Here is a 10,616-nt window from a genome sequence, read left to right as displayed (position 1 = left end):
CTCCAGGATTGATAATGGTCCCAGTTTTTGTTAGCTGGGAAGGATAAGCACGTTGAGAGGGATCTCTGTTTCCACCTTTGGGCTATGCAAGCATGGTGTAGCTGCAGTACAGTACCACATCACACTACATTAAAAAAAAATAATTTGCAACTGCAGACTTGAAAGGACCTTGCGTGTTCGCGTCATCCATTTAATTTTCTTTCTTTCTTTTTTTAAAGATATCCATTTAATTTTCCATTTAAATAAATGAACTATTATTGTTAATACCATTAACACAGACAGTTATTTGTGAGTTGTAACTAAGGTCAAAGCCCCATTCAGAGCTATATTGGGAAAAGCCACACCTGGTGAAATTGATGCTTCTGTGTAATCACAACTAAGAGTGAATGGACCCTTTCAGATTAACCTTTGCCATTCTCCATTGCTACCAAAATAAATGAGTGTATTTTAAACGATTTTACTGTTATTACTTGCCACTAAAAACACTCAACAGGGTAGGTAGGATGCCATCTTTACTAGAAGTTGTAATGTCATAAGTAACTTAACTGGAATAAAACCACAGCTTTAATTGCCATGTAAACCTACAGAATTGAACTGAGCACAGAAAATGAGACCGGAAAGGGCAACCATGAAGGAGTGAGAAAATATTCTTTAATGTCAGGATGTGTTGCTGGCAACCAAGATCAAGGTAATTCACAACATACCATTCCCTATTCCTGTGTATGGATGGACAATGAAGAAAGTAGATTCCTCTGAAATAAGGTTTTGGAGGCAAGTTTTACAGATGCCATGGACCACCAAAAAGACAAATAAGTGGGCTCAAGATCAAATCAAGTCTGAATTCTCCCTGGAAGCTAAAAATACTAAACTGAGGCTACGGTCATGTTATGTTATGAAAAAGACAAGAGTCATGGAAAAGACAATAATGCTGGGGAAAGGCGGAAGCATTGTCATGTTATGAAAAAGACAAGTCATGGAAAAGACAATAATGCTGGGAAAAGACAGAAGCACACAAAGGGGAAGACCCACCATGAGATGGGATTGACTCTATAACAGAAGCCACGACCCTCAGTGTGCAAGACTTGAGCAAGGCTGTTGATGGGGATGTTTTGAAGGTCATTGATCGCAGGGTCCCCGAAAGTCAGACTTTTAATAAATAGACCATCTGCTTTCGTTTCTGCGGCTTGTTCTATTTCACCTCGCGGTATCGGAAACAAAATAATGACGTCATACATTTCAAGGGCTTCAAGGCTTTCCGGCTGTGACGTCACCCGGTCAGTGACATAACCACCGACCCGTGACAACCCCCATACCGTCCTCACAGTCTGATAACCTCAATATGTAACAACCACAGACACACGAAATGAAAGTAACAACCTCAGGAAAAGAAAACCTTTCTACACATTCCTCCCTCCCGTCCAGTTTCGCTCTTAGTCACTCTCTCAGGTCTCTGCACAGCCGAAGACAGTCACGTGGTGCGACCCGAAGGCGGCGAGCGATACAAACTACACCTCCCGAGAGCCTCCGCGTGACCAATGGAAGAAGCGCAAAGGGGTGGGGTCCGCTGGTTGGACCAGGCTGTTAGTGTGAGCAAGGTAAAGATTGGGTGTCTCGCACCGCCGGCCGTTGGGAGGGTAGAGTGGGGGCCCCTCCCCCCACAGCCCCCCCTGCCCCCTCCCATCAACCCCCCTGCAGGGGCGACGCGGCGGGAAGGGCCTTCAGGCCAGGTGAGAGAACGAGACAAGGGGAGGTAGGGGGAAGGGAGAGGGGAAGAGACGTCGCGCGGGGCCGAGCGGCGGAGAAGGGGGAGGGGCGGTAAAGCTCGGTTCCTTAAAGGGGAAGGGCCACATTTAAAGGGGCATGTCCGCTACGGGCGGGTTTTTTGCCCTCCGGTAGAACAGACCGCTTCTGGCTGGGGGGAGGGGGATAGTGAAGACTTAAAAAAGAGAAGGGGGAGGGGCGGTAAAGCTCGGTTCCTTAAAGGGGAAGGGCCACATTTAAAGGGGCATGTCCGCTACGGGCGGGTTTTTTGCCCTCCGGTAGAACAGACCGCTTCTGGCTTGAAGGGGGGGGGATAGTGAAGACTTAAAAAAACAAAAAAAAAGAAATACTCGGTTGTTGCTCATAAAAGGGAAGGAAGTTTGATGTCTGCGGTCACAATGAAGACAAGGGGTGGAAGGGAAGTGGTCAGAGCAGTGAACTCTGCACATGTTCAGGGAAACTGTCGTCATACGTCCTGAGACTTGAGTTCTGCCGAGGTCAGGTTAAGATCGGATCCTATCTTCCCAACTGCGGCGGCGACGACAGGGGAGAGGGGCAGTGTGCACCAGAATTTCTCATAGAGGGAGCACGCCCCCCCCCCCCGGGCCCATGCAGCAGGGAAGCAGGGCGAGGGCGGTGTGCATGGTGGTTAGATTTGCTTGGGCTCGGGAAGCTTTTTTTCCCCCCCCCGCTCTGAAGTTCACTGAGATCCTTTCAATCTCAGCCTAACCTACCTTACAAGGTCGTTAGTATGAGGAGGGAAAGGGTAATTGTGTCCATGTGCATCACTCTGAACTCCTTGGAAGTCTGGGGGGAATAAAACAACGGAATCAAGCTGTTCACTTCTGTTCAGCTTCCTATGCTTTGTGGCCTATCTGGCCAAGGGCACATGAGCCTGTCCAGTGCCACCTGTTGCAAGGCAATTCTCTGGTTGTGGGTGAGTCTCTACATGTACATTCTCCATGAATGAATGAATTTATTGTAACAGCGATTAGCCAGCAATATACATTCTCCATGCATCTGACAGAGTTCTGTTTCTTGAAAGCTTATGCTGCAATAAAGTTTGTTAGTTTTAAAGGTACTACTGGGCTTTTTACTTATTTACATGTACGAGTGTCTCTTTTTTCCTTGCCAGCAAGTCATAGCCAACTATGGCGGCCCTGTAGGGCTTTCAAGGCAAGAGCCATTCTGAGGTGGTTTGCCAGTTGCCTGCCTCTTTGTAGCAACCCTGGTATTCCCTGATGGTCTTTCGCCTAAATACTAACCAGGGCTTAGCTTAGCTTCCCAGATTTGATGTGCTAACTATGTTAGAGCCACTTTGTTTGTGGGAATCAGCAAAATTATATATATCTGGTCAGCAGTGTAGCTGGGAATTGGCAGCATGGCATGACATTTCAACCTTGCATGTTCTTACGCCGTGACAGGATGAAGAGTCTAGGCATAGTATTTCCCCACTTCCTTAATGTGATACAGCTTGGTGAAAATTTTGGCGAAATAACGTTTGTTATTGCTGATTACAGAACTTTATTTGTGTCACATCAGCACTGGCCACCATTATTCCCATAACTAGAAAGGGAACTGAAGCTGAGAGATCATGACTTGGTCAAGACCATCCAAAAAACTCATGGCTGAATTGCTACTTCTTCTCTCTGTCCCAAAATCTACAGATTCACGCATGCTCTATGATCCCAGCATCAAGCAGTGCCTTCTGCATGTAAAACAGCCATTGCTACAGAGGAAGATTTGGAATCCTCTTGAATTACAGTGCAAACGCCAATGGGGTCAATTCAGATATTCAGCTGTAAGCCACTGAGTGACATGTCACCATGCAAGGAACACTGATTTGCCACTTTTTTTTTTTTAAGGTAGTAAGTTTGTAAACAGGGATCTTTATCACCTCATTTCTGGGTACAGAAGCATTTGCGGCAAATGTCCCTGATGTGAAAAACAACTTTTTGGGAGGCGTATTAATTTTTGAGCTGATAAACTATTTTGCTCAAACTCCTCCTCATGTGAAAATGAGGCAGTAGTCCCCCCACCTCTATAACAAGTGAGAGAATCAGGCCTGAAATCTCACCTGCTGAAGAAACTGTGTAAGGACAAAGCCGGTCGAATTTGTTTGACCCTCACATTCTCTCTGTCTCCAGCAGGTGAAGTCCGGTGCCATGGTGGGAGCCCAGCAGCTAGAGATGCAGGCAGCAGCGGTGCCAGTGGTGGCCCCGGCAGGTGGCAGTGCTGGCGGAAGCGGTGGCGATCACCAGTATGAATGTCTGGAATGCGGCAAGGTGTTCAAGTGGTCTTCCCGGCTCATCCACCACCAGAGGACTCATACGGGCGAGCGCCCTTATAAGTGCTCCGAGTGCCCCAAGGCCTTCAAGGGGTCGTCCGCGTTACTCTACCACCAGCGTGGACACACGGGCGAGCGGCCTTACAAGTGCGGCGAGTGCGGCAAAGCATTCAAACGTTCCTCTTTGCTTCAGATCCACCAGAGCGTGCACACTGGCTTGCGTGCCTTCAAGTGCGCTCAGTGTGGCTTGGCCTTTAAGTGGTCCTCCCATTACCAGTACCACCTGCGCCAGCACACTGGGGAACGCCCCTACCCCTGCCCGGCATGCGACAAGGCCTTTAAGAACTCCTCTAGCCTACGGCGGCACCGTCATACCCATACGGGCGAGCGTCCTTATGTCTGCCCCATCTGCGGCAAAGCCTTCACGCAGTCCACCAACCTGCGGCAGCACCAGCGCGTGCACACCGGCGAGAGACCCTACCGATGCCAGGACTGCGGAAAGGCCTTTACCCACTCCTCTAACCTGGCGCTACACTGCCGATCGGCACACGCTGCCCGCCCCGCCCACACCTGTGTGATCTGCGGCAAGGCCTTTGCCTCGGACGCCTATCTGCAGCGGCACTTGGAATCCCACGCTGATGTCGCCCCTCCGGCGCAGCTTTTCCTAGAGGAATCGACTGCCACTGTAGAGATGCTGTTCCGGTGCAGCGTCTGTCACCTCACCTTCCCCCTCCAGGAGCAGTTGCTGACCCACCAGGAAGTGCACCTGGCCCCGCCGGAGCCGCCACCGCTGCCGCCGCCGCCTGTGCAGGAGGAGGCGGCAACCTCCACAACACCCCCTGTGCCCTCATTAACTTGCTCGGTGTGCAGCAAGGCTTTCAAGAGCGTGGCGGGCCGATCGCACCTACACCTGTGCAGTCTGCGAGCGCTCTTTCCCGGCACTGGCCAGCCTATTGGGCCACCAGCGTTCCCACCCCCCAGCGGAGCAGCGGCTGGAAGAGGCGGAGGTGACGTGCCCGGCACAGGCTGAGCCAGTACCTGCCCCCACAGTGACTACGCCGCCACCCCCCGAGCGGCCGTACGTTTGCGGGGAATGCGGGAAGGCGTTCAAGGGCTCCTCTGGGCTGCGTTATCACCTGCGTGACCACACAGGGGAACGTCCGTATGCCTGTGGGGAGTGCGGGAAGGCCTTCAAGCGCTCTTCCTTGCTGCGTATCCACCAACGGGTTCACACAGGGCTGCGTGCCTTCACCTGCCCCACTTGTGGGCTGGCATTCAAGTGGGCCTCTCACTACCAGTACCATTTACGGCAGCACACGGGGGAACGCCCGTACGCCTGCCAGGACTGCGGGAAAGCCTTTAAGAACACCTCATGCCTCCGCCGGCACCAGCAGCTGCATACTGGGGAGCGTCCCTTTGCCTGCCAGACCTGTGGCAAGGCATTCACACAGACATCCAACCTCCGGCAGCACCAGAGAGTGCACACCGGTGAAAGACCCTATCGTTGCCGGGACTGTGGCAAGGCCTTCACCCACTCCTCCAACCTGGCCTTGCACCGTCGGACCCATTCGCGGGAGCGTCCCTTCCAGTGTCCGGTGTGTGCCAAGGCCTTCGTCATGGCCTCGTACCTGCAGCGCCACTTGCGCACCCACAACAGCACTGAGACGCCCAGCCGTCCGGCCGCTCCCTCCCCTGCTGCCACTCAGGAGGTGCAAATCGTGCCCAACCTGCAGGCCACTCTGAACGTGGAGTTGAGCAGCAGCCCAGCCCCAGCCGGCCCTTCGAACACACAAACTTTCCTGCTGGTGCAGACGGCGCAGGGCTTGCAGCTCATCCCAAGCGTGCAGCAGCAGCAGCCGCCACCACCCCAAAGTTCCCCCCCAAAACTCATCCTGCTGCCCAGCCCCCAAGTGATGCCCGCAGCACCTGCTGCTCCGGCCAGCTTTACCCTGTTGCCAAGCGCCCCCATCGCCCCGAGCAAATCCGTCCCACTCCGGCAAGGCAAGAGCAAGAAGCCTGTTCCGCTGCCACCTCCACCGCCACCCGTGTCTGGCAGCCAGAACATCATTTTGATGCCCAGCACCACTGGGCCCAGCATGCAGCCTCTCTCTAATGTGCAGATCCAGAGAACTTCGGGGTTGCAGGCTGGTGGGCAGAATGTGATTTTCCTCCAGAGTCTGCCTGAACAGCAAATGGGCACGGTGCAGATCCAAGCCGTGCCGGCTGTGTCGCCAGCAACCGGCACCCTCCAGATTCAAGCCCTGCAGCAGCCTCAGCAGATCCAGGCCCTGCCTGCTCCCCAGCAGACTAGTACTTTCCAGATCCAAGCCCTCCCGCATTCTCAACAGACTGGCATCGTGCAGATCCAAAGCCTGCCACTCCCCCAGAACACTGTCCAGATCCAAAGTCTGCCCACGTCCCAGCCGACGGGCACGGTACAGATCCAGAACCTGTCCAGTTGCCCAACAACAGGCACGATGCAGTTCCAAACTCTTCAGCCTTCCCCGAAGGTGAACACTGTGCAGTTTCAGGCTGTCTCATCGCCCCAGCAGATGGGGACCCTGCAGATCCAAACCCTCAAGCCTTCCCGGCATATGGGCCCCCTTCAACTGCAGGCCTTGCCCTCTGCTCAGCAGACCGGGACCCTGCAGATCCAAAACCTGTCCCCCTCAAACCAGTCTGTGACTGGTGTTGAAATCCAGGGGCTCTCTCCTTCCCAGCAGCTGGATGGCACTATTCAGATCCAGGGCTTGGTGTCTTCCCAGGAAGAGCAGCAACTCCAGCCTTCCGAGGAGATAGCCAGCATCCAGCTTCAGACTCTGGGCCAACCTCAGGAGATGAGTGAGGCGGGATCTGCTCTGTCCAGCTCCCACGAGCTCTCTGGGGTAGACCTGCAGCAGGGATCCAGTGCAGAGGAGGAAAGCCAGAACTTGATTGTGGTGCAGAATTCTCCCGGGGATGAACTGCTGGGGCCTGGCGGTGAGGTGGAGAGCCTGGAGGGGGTGCAGGACGTGCACTTTGAGACACTGCATACTGAGGAGGGGGTGCAGAATGTGTTGGTGCTGAGTAGCGCAGGGGGGGAGCAGACCCGCCTATGCGTGCAGGAGGTGGAGAATATCCAGACAGTGCAAGAGCTCCCGGGTCTCCAGCTGCAGGGTACTGAGGGCAGCTCCGGGACTGGACAGAACCTGCTGATCATCCGCAGCGCTCAAGGGGAACAGACTCTCCAAGTGCTGGAGAGCGTGCCGACGCTGCAGGTGAACAGCCCGGAGAGCGCGCAACCAGCCGGTGACGGCGGCGGCACCCCTCAGATGGTGCAGCTTTTGCAGGGCCCAGTGGCTTCGCAGGGCCTGCCCTCCATCCAGATTGTGCAGGCGGTCCCGAACATGCAGCTGGTCCACACCTTCTGAAAGCGGCCATCCCCACAACAGAGTGAGGATGTTGAGCAAGGCCCAGGCCTGCAGTCATTTGCACTGGGAGCACAGATGCGACGTGGGCCCCCACACCGTGGGTTCAGCTGGAAACTTGCCGGTTCTTGCTGTAGTTGCCGGATAGGATGACTCCAGTCTGGGTGACTTCAAGACTTCTGGGCGGCATTGTCACCTATACAGGTGGGCTTGGGTGTCCCACGACAATGTCTTGGTGTGACGGCAAACCTGTGCCCACAGGTCCAAAGCATACCCTTGGCTCTCCCCACCCCCCTTTCCTGCTCACATGTAGGCTGCTGCTGCTGCTTTTGACCCTGCAGCCACAGTGACCACTCCACCACCTTCACGAGTACGTATATGCCCTTGCATGAGAAGAGGGGCTGGCTAGTCTAGCCCTTTGTTCTGTCATAGGTCCACGCCTGTTTTCTGTCCTTGAAATATTTTGTTCTAGCAAGAACCAAAAGTTTGCACTGCCTGATGGTTAAAAGAAAATTAAACTCCATGGCAGCCAGGACTCCTGGGTTTTCTCCCCCGTCTCAGACAGGGAGTACGATTGCCGGGTAGCAGCTGGAATCTCGGCTTCTCTCCCTTCCACATTATAGCTTTGGATCAGAGTCTTCATGACGCAGTGTGGGCTCTGCTTGGTGTAACAGAAAAATCAGGGAAGTTCAGGTTTTGAGGTCTTCCTTTGTTTCTCAACATTATAGGGGGGGATGCTGTTGGGGGCCACCTTGTGACTGGTCATAGACTGCATATCTCAGCCTCACAGGTTCCCCCCCCCCCTCAGACCTTTCCAATATCCTGTTCCTCAGAACTACATTTCTTCCAGATTGTACCCCAAGTTCCTGGTGCTAACACACACCTGCAAGAGGGTCATAGATTCTTTCGGCTAGAAAGAAAATAAAAACTGCTTTGAAGAACCTTTGCCTCCTTTTTCCCAACTTTTGGGTTTTATTATATTTGCGTAGGCTGGACTCACACTGCAAGCAGTGTTCCCTCTAAGCTGAGTTAATGTGAGCTAGCTCACAGTTTTTTTAGACTCCGTCTCACTCATTTTTCTCTTAGCTCAGGAAGGATGGCTCCAGAGCAAACTAATTTATGCAGCAGCCAAATCACTGGCTCACAACTTTGATGCCCGTAGCTCACAAAATTAGAATTTTTGCTCACAAAACTCCACAGCTTAAGAGGGAGCATTGACTGCAAGTGTCTTTTACTGTAGAAACTCTGTCCAGACTGAGGAAAGAATCCAAGAACATTCCTCGGTGTTTTCTTAATAACATAGGATGCCTGAATCCTTTGGGGTGGGAGTCATAAAAAGCCTTGAGGGGACAAGAGAAAAGGGTCTGAAGGTGTAGGTCTTTTTTCCTAAGCAGCCTCAAACATCTTGGAGAAACATCTGTCAGTGGTGCTTTAGATACAGAATATTCGTAGCACTTCAAAGAGCTTGTCTGCTTGGAAGGTTAAGCCTGCTTGAACTTAATCCATATCCATCTCTTGTAGGACTCCCGGCTGTCTCAGAAAAACTTTAGGACATTTTATAGGATGTCCACTTAGAATGCACCTTGAACATATGTTTGTGTGTGCCATCAAGTTGCAACTGACTTATGATGACCCCAGCAAGGAGCTTTCAAGGCAAGTGAGAAGCAGCGATGGTTTGCCATTGCCTTCCTCTGTAGAGTCTTCCTTGGTGGCCCCCTATCCAAGTACTGAAGCCTGCTTATCTTCCGAAATCCGATTAAATTGGGCTATACCATACCACTATGTCCCACTTTTTTTTAATTTATTTATTGATGTTATTTATATTCTGCCTTTCTCACAGGGTCTCAAGACAGATAACCTAGTGATTGAATACAATCAACAAAATGGGACATTCAGTAACCAAGGCACCTTGGAACATAGCTGTGTAAAATAGCTGTAATAAAGGGACAAGTGCACTAAAATTTGGGGAAAAAAGGAAGTTAATCCCTAGACAACAAAAGAACGCCCCTACAGAATGACACTTCCAAAATGCTCAGGTCTCCCGAGGCAGGGAGGTCCAACGTTTTGCATGATAAGTGGGTCTGACCTTCCCCAAACATTTCTTGAGTGCACTTTGTAAATCGAAAGCTTTCCAAAATTCTCCAGAGCAAGCCACACCCAAGTGTGACGATGGTCAAGGCTTGTAAAGTACTTGGAAAGACGGACCAAAATAAATGTTAACAGTTTTTAAAGAGATGGGTCTGGATTTTGTTTTTATTATGACTTCATATGTTCCAAGGCCAAACACTGATAATAAGGTTGTGCTGTACTCTGTCACACACTGTGAGCATCCCTTTAATTTACATCCTGCCCCCCAAGAATCTGGCACATAATCCAGTAATTCAGCCTCCTGGTAAACTTTTTTTGTCCCTTCTTTTTTTAGAACTGAGAGTGGGAACTTAAACTGGGGTTACTAGCTGCCAGACCCCATGAGCTAACACAGTATTTTTATCTTGTTTGCTTGTTTCAGTGATTCTAGACCAGTGATTCTAACTGGGGACAGAGGGTGATTTACAAACCGTGGTGGGGTAAAAACTTTCTGGGTAAATGGACATCTGGGATTTTATGAAGCCCCTTCTACCTACTTAGAATGACATTTGACAGCCAGTTTATTCCATAAAGAAAGAATCCAAGATCCCCTGCACAATTTTTTAAAAAATCCAACAGGAATGCATCTCTCTGTTTGGGGCAAAAAGCAACACAAAATACTCCATCTATGAGATCAAGTTATATATGATGAGCTTCCAAAAGAAAACATCTGAAGGGACATGGTAATAGTAACAAAGAAAAGGGAAAAATAGATTCTCTTTAAAAATTGCTAATGTGGCTCAAAAATTGGTGCTTTTTTGTTTTGTTATTGAGAACTTGTTTCTTACTTGCCTACATAAAACTTGACTTGTTTGGAGCACTATTTTTAATTGTCTAGGTTTTGATTCATGGCTTGGATTTGGAAGCATTCAGGAATAATGTTTACTGGGCAATAGCGGGTTAAAGATGAAGAGCACAGTTCAGAACTACATTATCTTGAAAATTTTAAAAATATATTTGCTTGGGAGTGCAGCCTTCTAGGTCAAGAGACAGAGCCCTCCTGTGAGTCTAAGGATTGAGACAATCAATGGAGT

General features: G+C 50.9%; 1 protein-coding gene across 1 annotated transcript; it reads left to right on the top strand.

Annotated features, from left to right (window-relative positions):
* The first annotated feature begins 1,535 nt into the window (after window positions 1–1,535).
* ZNF628 (zinc finger protein 628) lies at window positions 1,536–8,247 on the top strand. Its single transcript, XM_015422373.1, is given in 3 exon segments — window positions 1,536–1,727; window positions 3,912–4,942; window positions 4,944–8,247. Coding segments are annotated over 3 exon segments (3,738 nt in total). The 3' UTR covers window positions 7,459–8,247.
* The last annotated feature ends 2,369 nt before the right edge of the window (window positions 8,248–10,616 follow it).

This window comes from Gekko japonicus, unplaced genomic scaffold (assembly GCF_001447785.1).
Source record: "Gekko japonicus isolate JY-2015 unplaced genomic scaffold, Gekko_japonicus_V1.1 scaffold971, whole genome shotgun sequence".
NCBI classification, from domain to species: domain Eukaryota; kingdom Metazoa; phylum Chordata; class Lepidosauria; order Squamata; family Gekkonidae; genus Gekko; species Gekko japonicus.
Note: the sequence above shows the minus strand (reverse complement) of the source record. Positions and strands in the feature narration are given on the sequence as shown.